Source organism: Vanessa cardui, chromosome 20 (assembly GCF_905220365.1).
Source record: "Vanessa cardui chromosome 20, ilVanCard2.1, whole genome shotgun sequence".
Classification (NCBI taxonomy): domain Eukaryota; kingdom Metazoa; phylum Arthropoda; class Insecta; order Lepidoptera; family Nymphalidae; genus Vanessa; species Vanessa cardui.
In genome coordinates, this window is record NC_061142.1 from 11,560,888 (window position 1) to 11,586,162 (window position 25,275).

A 25,275-nucleotide genomic window follows, 5' to 3' on the forward strand; every position below is an offset into this window, starting at 1 on the left:
TTAATAGATTAACAATGAGAATTTCTTTCGACACACGTAGATGGCACGAGATCTATTTTATCAAGAAAATAATAGTACCTACATGAATACTTAGACGTTGGAACCTGCAATCGTAACAATTGGATTTGGATAATCTAAAACTAAATACAATTTATAAGTAAGGCAATACCACACACTGAATCGAGAGACAAAATGTCTCAAAATACAATAATTAATTAGTAAGCATCCGAAGCCGACATCCGCCGACGTTTTGATTGATGGAACACGTCGCTTCTAAACAGTTAATGAAGTCACGATCAATTACATATTCATAATATGCTAGATTGATTGAATGGAAATTGGAGTATAGTTTGACTTGTGGCTGATTCAAATTACTAATATTTCAAAATCAAAATATACTTTATTCAAGTAGGTTTTATAAGCACTTTTGAATAGTCATTTGACAACTATGAAGCTACCACTGGTTAGGAAAGAAGTTTTTTTCGAGAAGATCTGTCAAGAAACTCAGTAGTTACTCTTTTTCAACATTCAAAAATACAGTCGTGATAGATTATACTTTCTGAAACGGAAATCTTCATTCTTCACTTAATATAATTGTTAAATGACGATTCAAAACTGCTCTTAAAAGCCTAATTGAATAGATGATGATTTGGATAAAAAATACACTGGTACCAAAAGGACTTCAACAGTGAAAATTAGTAAGGTTCTCATAAAAATAAGAAACTCACTCGTTATATATTTTACCGCCACAGATTAATACTTCGTATTGTTGTGTTCCGACTAGAATGGTGAGTGAGCCAGTGTAACTACAGACATAACATTTTAGTTTCCAAAGTCATTGGCGTATTAGCAATGTAAGATTCTTTTACACAGTGCCTTAAGGTACCATTACTTTTCCTACCTATTCGATATTAATAGTAACAAAAAATAATTGGAATTAACGCGACAAATTGTGATATATTTTTTATGGTGTCTGCGAAATATCTTCGTCCTATTGCTAATTAAGTAAAAATAATGTCGTCAGTAGAAAGGAACAAACACTCAACCACCAAAATTATACATTTGGGAAATAAGTTTTACTAACTTAACTTTAAACCTCATTTCCCAATAGTACCATTCTGGCGCTTAAGCTGTTTTCCCTTTACATTGACCATGTGATTATACCGCGCTTTAATTACATTAATACAGGTAAAACAGTTGTCTTATTTCACATTATTAATTAATTATGTCTACAGTTTTTAAAAACTGTAAATTTAATGGAGTTTTCATTCCAAACTTTTATGAATGTAAAATTGTTTGGACTTAGTGATTATTCTTAAATAAACTACATTATACCTAATCATCCTACAATAGTCAAATGCGTCCATTATCATTCAGTCCATTTTATTAATAAACCATACATATAATAAAATTGAAGTGTCTTTTGGTAATATTACAATAACTGCTTTATACTAATTGCATAATATGCATGCGAGGTCCAAAGACCAAAAAAACATTTTTACAATTTTTGTCTGTCCCTTAGATCCGACTCACCTTGGAACGGCTAAACCGATTTCGATGTGACTTTCACTGGCAGGTAGCTGGTGTAATAAGAATTGACTAAAGCTACTTTTATTTTAGAATTATTTATAAATTAATAATAAAGTGATGCTGTAATGATGCTGGTGCTGACTTAGTTATTATCACAAAATCTGCAGAAATGACAAGTCATATTAAAATCTAAACAAAACCTTTTTTGTCAAATTCAAATGCGCACAATATCGCAGCCATATTTATTTAAAAATATATAGATTGCAATTAAACCACCTAATTGTTAGTCTCCTTAGCGGTAAAATGTTTGATGTGGGTTTGTACTCCAGATAGGCGTAGTCCCATGTAGTTTTCAAAATAAAGGGTATTTGATTTTCTTAAGTGTTAGTTGAGATGGCCCAGTAGTTAGAACGCGTGCATCTTAACCGATGATTGCGGGTTCAAAGCCAGGCAAGCACCACTACATATATATATGCTTAATTTGTGTTATAAACACAAATTAATAACATTCATCTCGTGCTCGGCGGTCAAGGAAAACATCGTGAGGAAACCTGCATATGTCTAATTTCATCGAAATTCTGCCACATGTGCATTCCACCAACCCGCATTTGAACAGCGTGGTGGAATATGTTCCAAGCCTTCTCCCAAATTTAAGAGGAGGCCTTATCTCAGCAGTGGGAATTGTACAGGCTTTTACTTTATGTTACTAAGTGTTAGTTAATTTTCACGATCAATGAGTAAGTGTTATGCGTGTAATTAAAGGAATTTGAAAAATTAAATTACAAAAAATAGAAATGGTAGAATATTTAGTATTCTCTTCATAAGAGAATATTATTTTTTTATTATCTTCTTTAGTAGTAATGCTTGCGCGGTATTATTTAGACTATAGCCTGACACTGAAGTACTAGCACTAATTACGTCGCGTACACTCAGAAGCGCATTTATGTACGTAATTGATATAAAATTAGCTGTTTTTTTAATGTATAATTAGTTAGTTTACATATGTACTAGTTAAGATTATTTCTACGTGTAAAAGTATTGTAGTTATTAAAACATGATTATTTTTTGCGAAAGATTTAGGAGCACATAGCCGATGTATTTGTGCAGTAAGCCTGATAAGTAGTGGAGACATTAAAATTATATTATTATTGAGAATTGAACACTAATTATTGTATGTACAAATTTACTTAGTTAAAGAGAGTTGTTCACGCTCACCCCTACTTGGTGGCAGAGTTTTGTACAAGTCCACCACGAGCCAGCCCTTCATCATTTATCCTTCCGCCAAATACCCACCCTTAGTATTTTTGTGTGTTGGTTTGAGAAGTGAGTGAGCACCTTAGTTCCCATGAAAGGAGAAACTACTAACAGCGCATTGGTGATATTATGAGAAATGTATAATGTCTTTTTGAAGTAAGTAGTAGTAGTTATGCGAAATGGTCACCATCAGTTGGTTTATTCTGTATTTTCCATTTATCAGTTTCCTCTGTAACATTATTTTTATGTTTGAAGGAAGAAAGAGTGATCAAGAAGGCACTCAATTAACTAATATTAACCACACAAAAAACAACAATGTTTATCTAATTAAATGATCATATAACACGCAAAAACAGTACAGTTGCGTTATATATATTTTTTAATTTTTGCACATATTATTGTTGCCGATTGTACATCGAGAGTACATAAATTCACGCTTGTAACCAACTCGGTTTCGTCCTGGGCACTGCCATTTGTATTTCTCGTAAATTCCTCACGTAATTAAACACTAAAGTCTCGCTTGAGTTATATGCTTACTGCGGAGGAGTAGTACGGACTTCCTCTGAGTGACCGACTCAGTTTCGATATGGGTAGTTTCTTGAAAGTTACTTCAATACAACTAATATTTGAATTAGTGAACGAAAAGTTTTATAGGAGTTAATAAGTAAAAATTTACAACGAAGATGTGAAATTAAATTCTTACAGAAAACATAACAGACATCTACAAATAGTAGGCAACTATACTCGTATTCTGGTCTATAAAAATAAATTAAGTTGTACATCTCAAGAAGATGAGAATTACGTCCAAATTTAATTTTTTTAGAGTGGTAATTGGAGTTAGTCAGTACAACAACTGTACTCTCTACTTAATACACGTATACTGAATTTTCATATTATAATATCAATAATAGTCAGATATTCACAAACAGTAGACAAATGAAGTTTTATCTTGGTGGAAGAGTTTTGTGATAGCCCGTCTGGGTAGGTACCACCCACTCATCAGTTATTCTACCGCCAAATAACAGTACCTACTCAGTATTGTTGTGTTCCGTTTTGAAGGGAGCCAGTGTAACTACAGGCACAAGGGACATAACATCTTAGTTCCCAATGTTGGTGGCACATTGACGATGTAAGGAATAGTTAATATTTCTTACAGCGTCATTGTCTATGGGTGATGGTGTCTACTTACCATCAGGTGGCCCATATGCTCGTCCGCCAACCTACTAACGATAAATGAAGTTGTTATGTACATCTCAAGACGATGAGAATTACGTACAAATTTAACTTTATTAGAGCTAGTAATTGGAGCTAGTAAATATAACCACTGCTTAATACACGTGTACTGAATTTTCCTACTATAATATCAATAATAATCATAGTTATAAATAACGTAAATAATTGTAATCATATTCTTTCTTTTGATGATTTAGTATTTTACGAAGTATGTTCGATCAACCTTGGTGGTAATTAAATTTATTTACAAAATATTATTAATTATTATTAAAAATAAAATATAATAAATTTATGGCTTTCGCCAGCGGTTTTTTTAACCCGATACGATTTGTGAGATGTGTGATGAGTGCATTATTTCCTTAAAGGCCGGCAACGCACCTGTAAGCCGGTGATGCAACTGTCCATGGGCGGTGGTAATCACTTTCCATCAGGTGAGCTTACTTCTCGTTAGCCACCTATAACATAAAATAAACTTTATTTTAAAGTATTTTTGACGTTCTTGTTACCAATCTTATATATCTACCAATACTTACCTACTTTATATACACCCAAAGGGCAGAAACTAACTAAAATACAAACTTCACATTGCTAGATGGCCCAAAGACGGTCAAAATGATATACAGAACCAACTTTGAACTATCAAAAACCCGAACCTGGGATAACTGGCCCAAAAATGTCAAAAATTCAAGTCTCAAGATCACATTCTCATTCTTCGACATACAAAAACGAATATTATTTAATCTTATTAAGGATATTGGTTAGGAAAGAGACGAGATCAAATATCATATTAACTTTGTACAAACGATAAAATAGGACACCGTAATTAATGGGACGAAAGATTGACTTATATTCGGGGCCGTCCCTTGAGACAAATGGAGGTCGAAGTTTTGATACATTTGTTTCTGTGTATTTCGTTATTTTATGTCTATTAATATGGAATGCTTTCCTTTTAGGGCTCTGTTCCATCATAAGTTATTTTTTATTCACAATATATGTTGTAAGGGTATAGATATTGGCAGCGTAGGAAGTATTAACTATTCCTTGTTTCGCTGATGGGAAGTGAGATCTTTTGTTTGTGCTTGTAGTTTCACTGGCTCACTCAATCTTCTAATTGTATCAAAATTAGAATGTGATGATTGAGAAATTTTGGGTTCAAGATCAGATAAGCACCTCTTTTTTTTTCACGTTCTTATATACCTTTAATGCTTCTTATGATGATGGTCGTGGCCGAAAAACATCAAGCCTTCTCTTTTTTAGCAAATTTACTAAAACCGTGATGAAATACAGGTGCTTAATGTCCTGATACAGTTTCTTGAGAATGACTGCTTTTGTTGAAATATGTCAGGAAAATGTTATGATTGACATTTTCCGAACATATAACATTACAGAATTAAGAAGCAAGTTCGTATTTTTATTTATCGCTTAATGAAAAAAATGTAATAGTATAAAAAACAAATAATTATATAAAATTTTCAGTTAGACGTAAACAAAACAAGATCACTAAATGAGTAGAAAATTAATAACAATAAAATTAAAAATTTTGATCAAATATTTACCAAACTTAAGAAAATGCTTAAACAACAAAACGGCGGGCTTGTTAGGACTGAGAATTGCCTCCGTTTCTAAAGGAATTATATTTAATTGACTGCCTCTTGCGTATTCTGTATAATTATGGAATTAAAAATATGCTTTTAAACCACCTACAATGTCATTTACATTGTATTATGGATGTATCTATTCTGTAAGAACAAATTCAAAACACATTGCTGATGATATCAAATTTATGATCACATAAAATTGTAATAAATAAAGTAATAACCTGTAATCGTGTCCCTGCTGGATAAAAACCAACCACTTCTCTGGAGAAGAACGGTATTCCTAGTTCTTTCCACCTTGCTGCATCATGTGTTGTGTCGTGTCTCTACGAGCATAGGAACGTACGTCATAGAATATGTTGTAGAATTTCATTTGATATCAAGGTGAATGCTATATTTCCATTCACGACCTGATTGAGGAAGAATAATAACATTAATTAAATATGAATATTCAGTAATGCTTACTCATGTTTGAACTCGCAATCATCTGTTAAGAATCACACGCTCTGGCCCAGTGGCCAGCTTGGTTTTTTAAACAATACACGCATCAAATGAACCTTAACTATTTAGATTTCTTTACGTAAGTCAGTTTTGTCACGTGTAAGTTACGAATCGAGGTTTAACATGTACTCTTAAACTATACGAACATTATACAGAGCGTAAATTAATTCCTTTTTTACATACAAATCAAATACGTACTTAAATAGGTATAATATGTAAAACGAATAAAACTAGCTACTTACTATTGATAGTGTCTTGTCCAATTTCAATAGTGGCAAGAATGTAATATTTTCTTGTCGAATTTCAATTGTGATTCTCTAGGCGATTAATGAACCTGTCTGTAAAAAGTGGAGACAATAAGAAATGTAAATGTGTTATTTACAAATGTTTTTTGCACCATTGTTTCAATGTCTAAGTGCTACAAAGAAAACATAATTTGGAATCAGCTAGGTTTTTATTTGCATTCACTATTTGTATTCCCGCTGACCGCAGTGATTTCGTTTGTTAATCTTCTAAGTGCAAAGATGCCGTTCAATATCGACCCTCACAATGTATGGATAACATTTTTACCAGAACGAATGGGGCTGTTTGCTGAATTAAAAAAGTTCCTTAGGTTTTTGCGTGTGATCGTTGGAAGATATTTCATTGGAAAGGATTTCTATATAGATAATGAAATTCCATGAATTTGCATTAAAGTAGACTATTTTTTTAAATGCAGTCAAATCTTTTTCATGTGGAATGATAGCATAAATAATAAGAATAAGTCAGCCAGTTTATAAAATTTTCATTTGGATTCAACATATTGTTGATCAATAAGTATTGATCATGTTAATCCGATATTTGTGTATTTTTACACGTAGCAATGTAAATTACTAATTTTATTGAAGACTAAGGGAATCAATGTCTCTTCAGGTCTTAGAGATTATAGTTTCATTCTCATTATTGGCGAAGGAATTTTTAAAAAGTGGTTATAATATTGATAACAGAAACCGATGGAATAAACTCTTAGAATATGAGATCCGAAGACTCTGCAACCTTAATTATTACTAGTCCTAAAATTCCTTAAGAACAGACATTTAAAGAAAAATAATTATCATTTACGAAAATTTCTCGTTTTAGCATCAAAGTTTGCCAAACGCTTAGTTCTTATCATTTTAATATAACAATAAAAGCGTCAACAGTTATACTTTCCAAGTATTCTGGCCATCTTCCAACTATATACTGAGATATTAATATCTGCACGATAGACGCTTATGGATTATAGTTAAAAAACATTCCTAAAGAAAACTTTTTCCTTTATACTAAGAAAGAACAAGGGTCTTAAGATTATTCCGACACATGCATTTATTCTCACGATGTTTTCCTTCGCTGTCGAGCAAGAAATTAATTGAAAAGGCTCTTAATTTAAGCAACTCAGTTATACCCGTATCAATAAGCCCATACGACTTAATACTTGTGACAGAATTGAAACGTTTTATACGAGAAATGTGTCAATTAAACATAATTAAATCTTGCACGTCAAAAGTAACATCAATATTTTTCTTGCATACTTTCAGAAAATTTATTCACAAGAACTATAGAGATTTTAGTACAACTCTATGAAAGTGTATCAACTTTATGTAGATGTAAGTTTCCTCGCTCTCGTAGTTTTCTGTGAAATATTTCCCTACTATAATGGTAGCATTAAGCACCATGTTTGCTGGTAGAATAATTGGTAACTGGATGAAAGTCGGCGCGAAACAGAAAACCACAAAATTAAAGGTACAGTCCAGCGAGGCTCCAATTAGTGTAAGATTATCATTGGATATTTTGGTTGCATTAGTGATTGTTTAAGACTAGCTTGCTTTATTGCCGATAGATAATTTATTCTATTTTATATCTTAACACTGGACGTGATCTTACACGCCGAATAAAAGTTTCACAATATAGCTTAATATCACGTCTCTAAAACAGTTTTCGAATCTCAACAAATAATATAACAAGATGAAATTGGCTGATACAAGTTTTGACACAACTAAAATTGTTAAATGAAAATAAAATTAATTTCTTAGAAAAACGTCGAGTCAGTGACCCCTACCAAGGTTCCAACTTTATATTATGCAATACAAAAGTCGCATTCCTTCCTAAATATCAATTTTGATATCCTAATTAGCTTGATTATTTGAAAAGAAACTTCACTGTATACTTGGTGAGAAAAACTATGTATAAAGGTCGATTTAACGTCAAACAATGATAACATGTGAAAAATTCCACTTTTTAGTTCCAAAATATGCAGACGTTTTTGTGGAAAAATGCATCTATGTGTTTCCGCAGATAAGGAATCTATGGGGGACTCACAGGCGCCAAATGAGCTGGAACATTCCTAAAAACCAGCGTAAGCATGCCGTGTCTATGGCTAAGACTCCGCACATATAAAATTTTATTATTTAATTTTAGTGCATAGGGTGGATAGCACTGCTGTACGCGAAGCAATATATTTATATGTTCCCGACAAATATATACGTGGTGTTGGAAGACGGCAACATACTCGTGGATTGTTTTGCTACCCACCTATGTGGCATTCAGCCCAAGCTAGCAACAGCCCCACTGCTAGGGCTGTTAAACTTTTGAATAACTTTATACGTTATCGAGATGTAGACATATTTTATGATCCTATTTATACTATATTTAAACAAATTTACATATTCCTAAATTTTAATTAATAATTTTGTAGTTCCTAAATAGATTTAAGCTTATTTTGTTTATAAATTTTATTTTTTTTTTTACTAAATTTTATTTCATTTGTCTTTGTAGTATGTTTAATTAAAATTAGTAAGAATGTTTAAAATAAAAAAAAAATGTTTAGTAATTAGTGTAAATATAAGCGACTTGGTGTAAATACTGTAATGCTTATATTTTCAAATAAAGATTATTATTATTATTATTAAGCGCCTACTTACATTGATAACAAAAAAATGTGTTAAATTAAAATGACTTCTCGCATAATAAAATCTATCTTTTTCTCGCATACTTTTTGAAACTTGTAAAAAACTATTCGTTTCTTTGTGATTAATTAAAACGATTATAAATAAATATTTAATTAAATTATTTATTTTTTATGTTATTATTTCTAATGGGAGATATACAAAATTTAAAGAAACTAGTCATTTTTACCATAGAGTATTAAGAACACTTACTAGATTTTAATCAGTTCGAATAGTCAGACATATGGTAAGGGCTCTGGCATATGTCCAAATAACTTAGTAACCTCCAAAATACAGATAGGGTTGGTTTGCGAAACGTATCCGAAAATAGCAATTACAGTATTAACTTCAAGAGCGTTTCTTGTATAAGCATTTGTGTCAGTATCTTAGCAGTTCTTATATTTAGACCATTATTAACCTCCGGTGCCTTGGCAGCAAGTAAATTGTCTATTTGTGCTTACGTGAAATTGTTTTTTGTTTATTTCAAGAGCATTCATGTTTGCGTTAATAGTCTAGAGGCTTGATGTAAATCGGCAGATTCCGATGTGTCAAGCTCAACCTCAAGAGCGTCCGCTAAATAAACTATAAGGTTTTTTTTTCTATTGAAAAACAATCAGGAGCTCGAAGCCTGAGAGTTGGAAATGTATGCACGCCTGTGTGCTTTAGAAAGCACGTAAAGCCGAAAATCTTCGCCTAAACTCTTTTTGTCCTTGCCCTTTGTTTACAACTCAAACTTATGAATTATAATATGCCCTGTGTATTTCGGTTAACACTATTGAGATTGGTTGACGGCCGAAATTGGCCAGAAAGACACCTGGAACATTCATAAGCCTAATCACTTTATAATAAATATAGTGTTTTTAAAGACTGTTCATCAAATGATTGTGAAATACTCAGGAACAAGACCAAATCCTTCACGTTCTTTCACGGGTATGCAAATAGAAACTTGACCGCAGGACCTCAAAATTTGCTGCCTTTTAGGTAACTACTAAGTCATCGAGACAAAGAATAGCATTGCGAAGCACATTCGGATCTATTGACTAAATAATTATATTTGATATCAAAATGTGCATAGCAGCATATTAATAATTTGCCAGTAATTCGAAATTACTAAATTCAATGACGTCAGCAGACGTGATGACGTATTTGTGTGTTATTATTAGCAAATGTAATTACAATTTAGATTAACATTAGTATTTAGAGTGTATTGTACGAGAATATTATTTTTAAAGCTGTTATATTACAAAATTTAGTGGAATATAACTCAATTTTTTTTTAATTTATTTAGAAGATATCTTTTTTTCTATTTATTGAGAGTTCCTATTGGCGGATGATTAATCTGTGACGATAATGTGTTGACGAGCTGAGATGGCCCAGTGATTAAAACGCGTGCATCTGAACCGATGATTTCGGGCTCAAACCCAGGCAAGCAAGCAGGCAATATATATGTATGTGCTTAGTTTGTGTTTATAATTCATCTCGTGCTCCGCAGTGAAGGAAAACACCGTGAGTAAACCTGCATGTGTCTAATTTCATCGAAATCATCCTTAGTCAAGTCAAGGTTGGTAGTTCATTGGCGATGTCAGAAATAATGAATATTCCGATAATATTTTGGGCACTTACCATTAATTGGCTCGTTTTCTCTGCCGAATATAGAATTTACTTTTATAAATTACAGAATGAGAATTTTATGCAATACTATGTTCGCTTTTATTATCTACTAGATGTTCCGTTATATGTCGATGAATACGTATATCTAGGACAACTAATATCAATAAAAGACCAATATTCAAAAGAAATAGACAGAAGAATTAGCAACACTTGGAAACGTTACTGGTCCCTGCAAGAAATATTCAAGAACGAAACAATACCAATTTCGGTGAAAAGCAAACTGTTCAACGTGTGTATCCTCCCATGTCTCACCTACGGGTGTCAAACTTGGCCTGCCACCAGTAAAAAAATCCAAAAACTTGTAGTTTGCCAACGCAATATGGAACGAAGTATGCTAAGCATAAGGCTACATGACAGATGGTCGATCACAAAAATAAGGAAAAAGACGAAAGTGAGCGATATCTTACAAAAGATCAAAACCCTGAAATGGAACTGGACTGGCCACATTATGAGAACAAACAAAGAAAAATGGACGAAAGACGTAATGGAATGGTATCCTAGGAATGGGAAACGACAAAAGGGGCGTCCAACCAAAAGATGGGAGGATGACCTACCAAAAGGTTGGAGAAGACTTGCTCGTGACAGACACGAATGGAAAAAACTAGGGGAGGCCTATGTCGAAAGACAACCTGACCAACGAACTGGTTGCTGTAGAATTGAACATATCACTTAAATTAAGCATATTTATTGTAACCATTATTTATAGTGTTATTAGTTATAATAGTGTTGTAAGTTATTTGTAAGTATTTTGGTCAGCGAATAAAGGCTTTTATTATTATTATTATTATAGATGTTCCGTTGCGACTTTGTACGCCTTTGAATATTACAAAAAATATATATTATTGTAGCCTAAGTTACCCCCTATTATATCAGTTATCTGCCAGTGAAAGTCCCGTCAAAATTGGACCAGCCGTTACAGAGATTAGCCGGAACAAATAGACAGACCGACAGACAGACAAAAATTGTAAAAAATGTTATTTTGGTATACGTACCGTGTATAAATACATGTGCATTGAGTAAAAAAGGGCCATTTTAATTTTACAAACAGACACTCCAATTTTATTATATGTGTAGATGGTAATATTATAAATGCTTTCACGTTAAAGTTAGGCATAAAATTTGGTACAATTAGGAATTTGTAAATTTACAAACGTGTAATTGAAATATTGAAAATTAATAATTAAATATTTTGTGCCGTTATAAAAATAGCCGATTATGTATGTTAGTCATACTGAAATTCACGTCAAGCCGAATTCAGCTAGTTTCAAAAATACGACAAACATTTTAAAATCTCATAAATCTCACCGGAAGTATTGAAATGATTTCAAATGTGATTTCGAAATCAAACGTTCTGATTACAAAATTTTGCATAAAAGTGAAATCAAAATTTTGGTTCTCGTATTAATTGTGCTATTATTATACAGCCTTCGGAGCTCAAATTAAATTTCGTCAGTGAACCTGAGACCACTTAATTGCATTTCATCTGACTTATTACACGTTCCGATGTTGTAACAAAGTTTAGATTTTGCCTGCTTCATAATAAATTTAGGCATATTTTGTGAATTTTCATGCACTTTTTTGATTTGTTTTTATTTACCATAATATGACGAGCGTGATATGACAATAGCTCAAATATAAATAACTTGCGACGAAGAAAATTTCATGATAAAAATATAATCTAGACTCTATAGAAAATAGGCACCTTTCCAAAAGTGAAAATAAATTTGAAATTGGATCATGAGTTCCAAAAATAACCTCCTACATACAAACAAGCAAACCTTAAATCTTTATAATACTGATATGGTTCGCAATTGTATTTTGTAGTTATGGTCCACCGGATTAGTATGCTGAAGTGGCAGTGGGCTGGTCATATTTGTCGTAGAACCGACAACCGTTGGGGAAAACGTGTTCTAGAGTGGAGACCGCGTCTCGGCAAACGTAGTGTAGGACGTCCTCAGGCACGGTGGAGTGACGATATACGCAAGGCGGCAGGCAGGAGCTGGATGCGAGTAGCCGGAGAAAGACCACAGTGGCGTGCACTGGGAGAGGCCTATGTCCAGCAGGGGACAAAAATAGGCTGATGATGATGATGATGATGATGATGATGATGATGATGATGATGAGTTATGGTCAGTGCGTAAAGGTACTCATTTTCTTGTAACCCATAAAAAAATTGCGACAGATTTTTTTGATACAATTTAAAAATCATGATATCCTAGCATGAAACTAGACGAAAATCCCTCAAATAAATTAAACTCAAAGAAACGAAGTCACGTGCGTTGCTAGTGATATATCTGCTCTTTTCATAGAATATAAAATAGCCTTTATTTCACACTCGACCATCTGACAGCGTACATTAATCACGACGCAACAGGACCTAACAAAGCTTAGAACTAGAGATCAGGTGATCGTTAGGAACCATCCTGGCATCGAATCCGCTACCCACTGGAAGCAAGCCAAATGCACTACGGTGTTTCATCGTTCGAAATTTATGAAGGCTTTTGTTGTAGATGTAATTTGAGCCATAATGGTTTATACAGTTACGACTCTATAAAAATATAGTTATGGTCCATACAGATACATCTATGTAAATTTCATTTATTATTGTATATAACATTTTTACGGTTACAAAAATTAGTGTGTAAGATAAAATTTTTGGTCGGTTCACGTAGAAACACTAAAAGAACTTAGAGTCACTTTTCGTTGAACCAACTGCAAATCATCTAAATAGCAAAATATTATTCTTCTATTTATACTAATATTATAAATACGTAAAACAATTAAGACTGATTATAACTAACAAATTGAATCATATTTAAAGAAATTTGTGACAAATCAATCTTGAATCTTAAATAAGGACAATTTTTTACCTGAAATCGACAAACGTCTCTTACACGTGAGCAAAAAGTGCGTTTACATGTTTTGAAAATTTTTTGTACAGTACAGTAACAGCCTGTAAATTTCTCACTGCTGGGATAAGGCTGCTCCTCTTCCATTAAGGAGAGGGCTTGGAACATATTCCACCACGCTGTTCCAATGCAGGTTGGTGGAATGCACTTGTGGCAGAATTTCGACGAAATTAGACACATGCAGGTTTACTCACGATGTTTTCCTTCACCGAGCACCGAGCACGAGATGAATTATAAACACAAATTAAGCACACATATATAGTGGTGCTTGCCTGGGTTTTCCTCACGATGTTTTCCATCATCGCCGAGCACGAGAGGCAGAGGTAAACACAATTACGCACATATATATATAGTTGTACTTGCCTGGGTTTGAACCCGCAATCATCGGTTAAGATGCACGCGTTCTAACCACGGGGCCTAGGCCTATAGCTTTAGTAAGTTAAAGCTAATTTAATTTTATATTTTCCAATAAAGAAATAAATAAATAATAAATATGTCTCACAATTTTGTATGAATTTAAAAATTGCTAATAATTAATATTTTTTGTTTATACAATATAATTCGGAGTACATAATATTATCTTAACGATTAAACTAATTTTAAACTAGCTGTGACCGCGATCTTGTACGCGTTTGAATTTAACAAAATAAAATATATTGTAGCCTAACTAACTTTTTATTACATAAGTTATCTGCTAGTTAAAGTCCCTTTAAAATCGGTCCAGAGATTAGCCGGAACAAACAGACAGACAGATAAAAATTGTAAAAAATGTAGTATAAGCACATGCATATGCATAGACTAAAATGGGCTATTTTAATATTACAAACAGACACTCCAATTTTATTATATGTAAAGATAAAAAAGTCTGAACGCCATTTTAGTGTTAATCCAAATAAAATATTTTATAATCTAAATCTATCTAACATGTCTAACATAAGTCATAATGCGACATGTACATTTTATAATGATACATTAATACTATAATCATAAAACTATCATTAGTCACAACCTATTAACTTTTAACAACTGTTTTAAATCAAAAAAGTACTTTTAAACTTTAAAACTCCACTATCCCCCATTTACTTTCATAAACCCCCATATTCATATCGTACAAAATCTATTTAATGACTCATATAAAATTTACGATCCATAATAGATTAAACGTATGAAATAACCCAGTAAAGTTTTTAATAAAACCATCGTAAAAGCGACTCGTTCGTCACCGCATGCAATTTAAACGTCTAGACTGTATCGTAAGTTTAAAATTCATGTATGCATCAGAAAACCTCGAGATTCTTTGTAAGACCATCAAGTTCCTGGATACCGGCCAAGGTAACTTGCCGTGATAAATTACTTTTGGGTAAATCCAAATGAAAACTATGAACTCGATTGCTTTGAAGTGAAAATCCGAAATGATACCGCTGTCTATAAGAATATATGGCGTAACGGGTGCTTCCCATTTTACCACGCACACAATCAACTTAGCGCTGCTCGTAGCACTTTCATACATAATCCCCAAATACCTACTTTGTCTTTGGTACGTATATTAAGTGATGTTTACATATTGACATTGACTGTTCAAACTATCCTTTTTTGTTCACTTCAGTGAAATATAGCTGAAAGTAGCCAGTACTTAAATTCATCATAAGAAGATTCGTTAAAAATTTGCAGTGAAATTAGTTGTGAGTACTAATTCTAAGACATTGTCTACTTAATAATAAATAGTATTTAATGAGAGTAACTACTTTATTTTTGTATACTTTTATTTATTGATCAAATGACTTTTATTGCGTCGAACTACTCGTGTAGTGTTCTGATATTAATTTAAAATAAATCAAGGAAACTTGATTGAATACATATTATAATAAATAAATATGAACTAACATAATTCTAATAATCAGATGAGATAGTAATCCAACACGATTGAAGAGATTAGACGCAAGATTAAAATGATATAAATAACCCTGCCAATTTGAAAATGGTATTTTTTGCCAAAAAAACTCAGCAACTTATTACCAAGCTAGGATTTGAACCAAGGACTTTCCAATTAAACATTCATATATTAACCATTTGGTGAACCAAATGGTTTCATATGGTGGCAGTTTCAGATTAATAAAGCAATAAATTAAACTTCAGCTAAAATTTGTCAATATTGTTTCCACAGCAAGAGTAATATTAGTGATTAGGACCCATGGTTAACTGAGCATTGATCAAATGTTTTATCCAATAACATTGTCATAACTCATTTCAATGAACTCAGTGATATCTGTTTACCAAAATTTTCCATTCATAATTTAAAAATAACATATATTTTTTGATTGCAATATCTATTGGTGCGTTTGGGGGTAAAACGAGTCATACCCTATAACGGACGCCCCTCGGCCTCCACTTTTTTCTCCCTTGTTTTTGGTGCGCATACTATTTCTTTATCGCAATAATACGAGAAATACATGAATTTGACAAATGCAACAATAATATGATTTTACTCCCTGTTTATTTACTGTTTCTATTTTTTGATCTTCTATATTTACCGGACGCCCTACGGTTAAATGGTTAAATGTCATCATTGCTGGTTTTCTATCTTAATGAATTCGATGTCCATCAAATTTAGGGCAGGTGTCATCAAATAGACACCAATTTAGAGTAATCAGCATTTACCTCAGTTGCGAACGACTCAGAGCAATAATACCAGAGGACGCTGATCGTAAAGAAAGCTATACCGCTGTTTAATGCCCCGTCCGCGCCGCAATAAACCCGGGAAAGAGGAAATAGACTTGTGTACTTTAAAATGAGATAGTGGTTAGTTCTGTTTACTGGAAAATACCGGTTTTTCTCGTGGCTTTGACACAATAGAACATTTCAATACTATTAAGACTCATAACCCTAAATATAAGAAACGATATAGAAGATCATGACAGTATTGACGATGTAAGGATTTGTTTTGTATTTCTGAGTATATTATCAACTATCAAGTACGCCACAATATTGTACCTCATGTACAGTCAGAGTAAGAAAACCTCCGTAAGTTTTCAAATGCATGTTTATCGAGTCTTAAACTCTTAGTAACTTTTGAATCTAAACATCAATTAATTGCGACGTAATATGTCATTCCCGATCAGTAAAGCAGATTATCGCTCATACTGAGTACACGAAAATAGATCTTAAGGTTACGAAAGTTTTTCTTACCCCAACTGTACATTATGCCTTCCTAATACTGCATATGTAATTGAAAATCATTTTTGGCTTTAAGCTTGTGGAAGATAAATTGGTTATTTCTAATTCATTTTATTTATACGATGGTTAGTTATAAAAACTGTTTAAGTGAATTTATTTGATGTAGTACATATATACAACAATATACAACATTTTATATAAATTTTTACATTAAATTTCTATAACAACATTGTATAAATGAGGACGGAGAGTCGAGTACTAAGCCCAGCTGACATTGTAACCTTCTACATATACCTGCCGTTGACTTCTAATGAAAAAGTTCTTATCTCATACATTTTAATAATAAACATTTTATTTTTGTTCATTTCTACAACTTCTCTTAAATATAGTGCGATTTGCATTCAAACTTTATAGATTTGACCATAAATTTACAATAGCGGGCAAGCTGTCCATTTTTACCCACAAAGTTAACGAGGCTTATACCAGATGTCAGTAGTAAGCTAGTTTTAAGCAAAAAAGTCGGACAATTGAAAATATTTGCACGACTAAGGAAAACCAAACTTAATAATTAAATTTAATATAATATAATACAAAAATCTTCAGAGAAGCACTATGGTAAAGTACGCGACAGAATCTTATCCAATGAATCTCTGACAAAATTCAGTGAAAACAAAGATTTTTCTTGTTTATTTTTATAATTTATTTAGTGCCTAGTTGTGAATCTCTTTCTGCGTCATACATATGGTATACCAGTTATAGAGCAGCGTGATGAATAATTATGAATAATTCCCCTTAAGAATGGTTGTCTAATCCCAGCACTGGGCCATTTACTAGCTGTCATTTTTGTAGATCCTTCCTTTGATCCTTCAATCTTGTTACTTATCAGATAAAAAAAATGTACTTTAATTTACAAATATATTTAATTTTAAATGAAATACGTAAATTGTCACTGATATTATTATTCAATTATTTTTATCAAAATTTGTCAATAAAACCACATATTATATAAATAAATAAATAAATATTGGACATCACCAAATTACTCTGATTCCAATGTAAGTAGCTAATGCACTTGTGTTATGGAAAATCAGAAGTAACGACGGTACCACAAATACTCAGACCCAAGGCAAGATAGAAAAGTAATGAATTTTCTGCTTTATAATAATATACTACATATAATCGACATTGAAATATTTTCAATACAAAATACGATACATAAATATTTTCCTTTGTATCTCGTAGCAAATAAAGTTATCGATTCCAACCGGTTCTAAGCAATCTCCCTTGATTCAGTACCAACTGGACTCCTTCCAAAGCGGAAGGCGTGCTCAGTGTAGTTTCCTTCCTCAGGAGTTGTTTTAAAAATTTCTGACTCAGTGCTCAGGGAAGTGGGCTCGATTTGGCATCGTATTGACGTCATGAATCGAACTGCGGCATATTATATCGCTTTGTACAGAATTTTTGTGTAAATCTTTGTTCAATTCATCCGTTTCTTTGTTCTGTTGGATTACTGTTGTATCTTTTTAGTGATCTGAAATTTCAGTGATTAAAATAAATGTTGACTTTTTTATGCCAGCTGGTGGTAACCCGTCGATATAGTCGGTACTAACTTTGATAACTAAGTGGTCTTACCATGTACCCGTAATTACACTGGCTCACTCACTCTTCAAAGCGAAACTCAATTCTGTAAATACATACCAATTTTATACAAATATACCAATAGTACTGGTGTAGTAGTAATTTAGCGATAGAATATCTGATGAGTGCTCTGTGTGAGCTTGCACAAGAAACATTGATCCCATCAAAAACATAAATGTAAAATGAGAGCCAAGTACAATATTAAGATATAAGCCTTGGTTGTTGACTCCAACGACAAAAGAATTGAGATCTAAATGGGTGCCAAGTACAATGGCCAGTCCTGAATGTATTTATAACTACATAAAACATCATTTATTTCCATAACTTAGGATAATATATTGTAGCCTAAGGTCTGACTTGGCTAGTCCTCTTAGATACTTAATTTAAAGCTATATAAGTTCAAACATTTTTTTTACCGATTTCGCTGGCACCAGAACTAAAAGTGTGCACAAGACTTCACCAAGTGTAACCAACTCAACATTCATTGTAGTTGCTCGAATTAATTCAATATCCAAAAACTGATTCTACAATTATCATACGATGTTACTTTAACAATTTACAACAATGTTATTGTCATATTACAGTGTCGACTTCAGAAACGGTCCACCAGTCCACTGGGCTGTGGCTGGTGAATTTGGTACGAGAGCCCACTTCGTCTTAAATCAATCTGATCCAACATCAGCCCATCTCGTTGTCAACAAGGTAGCAAGATATGACGAGGGGGTTTATAGATGTCGGATCGACTATAATGACTCACCAACAAGGAACTACAGGGTGAATTTAACTGTCATTGGTAAGGCAATATCCTTATTTTTTCTATTTATATATAATATTTATATATGTAGTAAGTGTAAGTATTAGTGTGTAAATATTTGTAAGTAAATGTATGATTGCACCGCCTTCGCCGATGGTTTTGAAATCTTACTTTGATTGGGTTGTTTGGAAGAGATGGCTAGTAAGCCATATAAGTCCGCCCGTTGTACAATACTTTTAATGTACTTCTTTTTTTTATATTCTTTTTTTTGTATTTTATTAATGTTGTGTGACTTTCTTTTTTTTGGTTTTTGTTTGTGGTGTGCAATAAAGTATAATTCATTCAATTCATTCATATATAATTTTTTTTACTAATAGTTACACAAACACAAAAGGCTTTCATTTCTCCCTCAATATTTATTAATTGATTCACTAATTTTAGTTCCACCGGACTCGCCTCGAATTTACGATTCTGAAGGTAAAGAGATTCTTGGAACAATCGCTGGACCCTTTCGAGAAGGACAGGACTTGCTTCTCTCCTGTCAGGCTTCTGGAGGTAATACCCATATAATATTAATATTATGGATTATTTAGCGATTACATTCAAATTAGAAATGATGCAAGATGAGTAGGCGGTTGCAATCAGTTACTTCTGTTTCTGAAACACCAAAATTTATTAGATCGTTTAAATAGACAAATTCTTCAGCTTTACATTGAACAATCTGCTTGTTTGAGTTTCTACTGTGGTGTCAATTAAAACTGCCTTTAATAGATTTTATACCATCAGCAATACCTAGCAATCACTAGGTACATAGTGTAAAACGAAGTCTCATTCTCTGTTCCAATACATAGGGATATGTACACTTAAATCTTTAAAACTACGTAACCGATGCGTTTTTTTAATAGTTAGAGTAATTTGAGAGGAAGGTTTTTGTTGATGAGAAACACTGATCATTTTATATGTTTATAATATATTATAGTCTTTTTGGTACCAGCGTTACGGCCGTGCGAAGCCGGGGCGGGTCGCTAGATAGGTAGTAAAATTACTTTGATACAAATAATACATTATTGTTTATCAAAATTTATTTTTCTGCAGGTAAGCCCCCTCCAGATGTATCGTGGTACCGAGACGGAGAGCGTCTAGCAATAACCAAAGATGGGTCCGTGTGTCAAATACATCTGCCGTCCCTGTCAAGGGAGATGGCGGGCACAAAACTTCAGTGTAGAGTTGAGCCACCCTTATTACAGCCCCAACGCAGAGAAATTACTATTAAATTATATTGTAAGTATCATTAAACAAGATCCTTAAAAAGCATTCACAAATATGGTGTTGATTTTTTAGTAAAAAAAGATTAAGTTCGTTTTTTGTAGTTTCATCACTACATAGTAAAAATCTTTTTCAGTCCCTATATTTTTGTATGCTTAAATCTTTAAAAATACGCTACAGATTTTGATGCGGTTTCTGTTAATAGATAGAGTGATTAAAGGGGAACGTTTTTATATATAATAAAAGAAACACTGATTATTTTATTTAGTTCATTAATAACAAAGTTTCAACTATGATGTCATACAATTGCAAAGCCGAGGTGATTCGCTAGTCTGTATATATAATAAAGATTTGTTTTACAATTAAGACCATGATAAGTGATAATAAGATATTGTGTATTTTATTTGGGAATTTCGTCTAGAAAAATCCAAGTGTAAATATCGCGACAACCTAAAGTGACGTTTATTCTGAAGAAAGACAAAATATGTAACTAAATTCTATATTATAGTTATTAGAATAACATTCATATCTGTTAAAAGGTATATGATTGAATATTTCCTAGAAATCATATACGAAATTAATGTCTGTGTAAGGCATTAGAAAAATCTTATCGAATTAATCAACAAAATTATATCACCAAATATTACAACAACAACAACAGCCTGTACATTTCCCATTGCTGGGCTAAGGCTAAGGGGGGCCTTTGAGGAGAAGGTTTCTATAAAATTATACACATGCAGGTTTCCTCACTAAATTTTTGAATTATAAACACGAGTTAAGCACATGAATATTCAGTGGTGCTTTCCTGGATTTGAACCCACAATCATCGGCTAAGACGCACGCACGCATGCACGCGCTCTAACTGCTGGGCCATCTCGGTTCCACCAAATACTAACCGAAGTTTTTTCCTTCAGTAAAGCCCCAATTCATACGAGTAACCGGAGGTGGTCCAACTCGAGCTGGTCATGAGAGATCCTTCGTCTGTACTACACGAGGCTCTAAGCCTGCTCCCAATATAGACTGGTTCATCAATTCACAAAAGATTGACTCATCACTGACCCAGGTATTTAATTTATTTTATTAGTATTGTACTATTACATTTAGATTCAGATTGCCTGTAAAAAGAAATCTAAAGTTTTAAATTATGTCAGGTGATATTTAATATGAATGATAACTATTCTTTACAATGCATCACATAATCTTGGGTCCCAAAATGTTGTGTCCCTTATGCCTATGGATATACTGGTTTATTCGCCCTTCAAATTAATATTCTTTTAATATAGGTAAAATATCTTAGGGATAGGACACTGGCACATAGTTGTAGTACCAAGTAAATACCTTTGGTATATTGACGAATAGTAGTTTTTCCTCATATTTACCGTTAAATAATATTTTTTTTGTTCTTAATGACAGGTAGAGGTGGAAGGCGAATTGACGAAGAGTATTTTAACCTGGCGCGTGAGGCGGGAAGACAGTGGAAGGCAACTCGTCTGCCGTGTCTCCAATCCCTGGTTTCCAGCTTACACTCTTGAAGACTTACTTAATCTTGAAGTTCTATGTACGTATATTCCTAAATATTTTTAAATAATAGTTTATATTTTATGTCATGATAGGTAGATTAACTAATGCGCTGCCTGATGTCAACACTGACCGTAACATTGGCGCCCCAAAACAATAAACATTCCTTACACCACGATTGCGCCAACGACCTCGGGAACTAAGACTGTGTCTCTTGTTGTTTTTTATCAGCTACATGTATCTTCAAAGTATCAAATGCCAATTATTAATATCGGACGAACGAAAGATTATTAGAGCCTTTTTACTCATGTAAAAGTAAAGTAGGTTCTAGCTAGGTAATTTTTAACGAGTCACACTTATAATAAAATGTCATTGAGCCTTGGTGTGGTTTTCAATGCTCCGAAGCTCCGCGATCAAATTAAAATTCGGTTCAATAAAAGTTACTGATATGAAATTCTTAATAAAAATGCTGTTTAACTATGAAAGCATATGACAGTGTTCTTGTGAAAGGTGACCATTTACATAAGTCGAATAAATTGTTTACTGACTCGCTTATTTTTAAATATATATTCGTACATCCGACACATTTTAATCCTTTTATTTTTAAAACCTCAAGAGGTTTATAAACAAATCCTTATTTGGGAAGAATTGTCAGAAGACATTTTGGTGGCTTTTTGAAGCTTAGCCCTGAGGTGATCGTTTCATTCCCAAGTTACGTTATCGTCTGTGAACTCACTAATTGTATTTCAACCTTTGCAGTCAATTCTTTCTTTTAAAAATGTTTTCAAACTAAAACACTGCTTCGCGTTAGTGATAAAATGCTACAAACTTTAAGTATCAATTTTAAGAATCGAACACACTTGTTCAAACAAGTATAGTAATGAAAAGATAAACCGATTCCAATTTTAAATAATTTATCACGTTTACATTAAAATGTGACTGACTACTTTTTTTGTGATAGCTGTTTTATAAAATCGTAAGTGTGACGATAGCTTTACAAATTCTATTTCCACAATCCTGATGCATTTACATTATGATAATAATGCAACAGTAAGTACACGCTATACTATCGTATTCTATCGCATGCTCTACTAATGTAAGCCCGTCTTAACAGATAATAGAATGACATACAGCGTACGTTTCCGTGAAACAATATGCTTAACAAATTCATAGGAAATTTTTATTGGCATTAATTTCATTTGAGATTATGTGTTCCAAGAAATACAGAGTATTCAGCCAAACTGTTTGTCCAGTCAAACAAGAGTAATAGCTACATTGTTGTTTCAACTAATATGTATCGAAATAAATACAGTTCAAGATTGTTACGTATATTAAAATATTAAATTTAATATACCAATTGTGTTTTAATATAACAACAACATGTACAGCCTGTAAATTTCGCACTGCTTGGCTAAGGTCTCCTCTCCCTCTGAGGAGAAGGTTTGGAGCATATTCCACCCCGCTGCTCCAATGCGGCTTGATAGAATTTCCTTGAAATTAGACACATCTAGGTTTCCTTGAGATGTTATACTTCTCCGTGGAGCACGAGTTACATTATAAACACAGAATGACCACATGAGAAAACTACGGTGCTTGACTGAGCTGGAACCCACAATCAGCGGTAAGCTGTACTCGTTCTAACCACTTCGATTACCTTATAATAATTTTGTCATAAATCTATATGACTACAAATGTATTCATTTTAATTCATTCTTTATTTATAGGAACACAAACAATACAATTAACACACCTACTCAACTTTGAGCTAGATTAAATTCCTAATTATGTGTACATTACAATAATATTAACAAAGGTGTTTAGTATGATAATAATAAAAAAATAAAGAAATTATATATACTCTACTTTTTACGAGAATAATGGCTTATTTTCGAAGCGATTTTAAGCAATACAGCATTAATCCTTATCCCATTAAGTACTTTAAATACAATGTACATTTAACATATATTAATATGATCATTTACAGTATGTAATTTAAATGAATATTTTTGGAGATATTACAGATTTCAAACGCAGGGAAATAGCGGTTTGTACAGAGTAAGAAAATCATCAGTTTTTCAAATTCATTCTTTTATCAAGTCTTAAACTCTTAGTACCTTTTGAATTTAAACATCGAATCATTGCGACACAATATGTCATTCTCGATCGGTAAAGCAAATTATCGCCCATACTGAGCACACGAAAATAGATATTAAGGTACCCGACTGTACATATTGTCTAATGATTGAAAAATCTGGAAGTTGTAAGACATTTGTAGAAAATTTAGTCGTTTGCGCCCACACGAAGCCGGGATATTAGTATAAATAATGATGATGTCGTTCTAACAGTTTTCATTATGCGCCGTTTCGCACAAGTGCGTGTGCAAATATTGTATCAAATCGTATTGCCTTTCTCAAATAATCCTATGGGACGGCGAATCGAACACGATCGGAAATAATTCAGGAGCAGGACGAACGGCTTTACGTGCTTCCTGAGGCACGGGAGTGTAAACGGTGCCAACTACTGGACCCCGGGCTGTTACTGAAACTTTCGAAGAGAGGGTTCTTTTATAATTGACTTAATTGTATCTCAACCCTATGTGACATAAGCTTCTTTAAATTCCAACCGATTAACATCTATACATATAATAAAATTGATGTCTTGTTGTAATATTAAAAAAAAACATGTTTTACTACGGTACATATACCAATATTATTTGTTGGCTGTTTGTCTGTTTGTTACAGCTTATCTTAGAAACGGCTACTGATTTTGATGAGATTTTCACTTACAGATTGCTGATAGTAGTAAGGAATAATTTGGGTTGTATTTATTATAGATTTATAAATAAATAACGATAAAGTCACGCTGCAAATACTGTCCAGTACCGTGAGCGGTTACCATTTCACCATGACGTCGGGTGTCTTTTCACGACGACAATATCACAAACTCTGCCTAATACATAATAACTATATACTAATAAGTAATAGTAAAATCTGCAAACTGATTAATAACGTTTTTGTTTAATTCAAACGGATACGATTTCACGGGCACAGCTTTTTATAAAAAACAAGAACATGTCCATATTGGCCATATTGAGTGAGCCAGTGTAACTACAGGCACAAGGGACATAACATCTTAGTTCCCAAGGTTGGTGGCACATTGAAGGCACATTTTTTTTTAATTTAAATAAAATAAGTTAACGTGTTGATGTAAGTTGAAAGTAAAGTTTCGATCGATGTTCATCGCTTGGCGCGGTGCCATACAATATACGC

The 25,275-nt window shown here is 32.9% G+C and overlaps 1 protein-coding gene across 1 annotated transcript in view; it reads left to right on the forward strand.

Moving 5' to 3' along the window:
- Positions 1-25,275, forward strand: part of LOC124538491 (nephrin-like) — a 136,589-nt gene that overhangs the window by 85,023 nt on the left and 26,291 nt on the right. Inside the window, exons 4-8 of the mRNA XM_047115570.1 lie at positions 19,053-19,261; positions 19,664-19,777; positions 20,318-20,503; positions 21,403-21,551; positions 21,902-22,046. Coding sequence (XP_046971526.1) covers positions 19,053-19,261; positions 19,664-19,777; positions 20,318-20,503; positions 21,403-21,551; positions 21,902-22,046 — 803 coding nt within the window. The remainder of the gene's footprint in view (positions 1-19,052; positions 19,262-19,663; positions 19,778-20,317; positions 20,504-21,402; positions 21,552-21,901; positions 22,047-25,275) is intronic.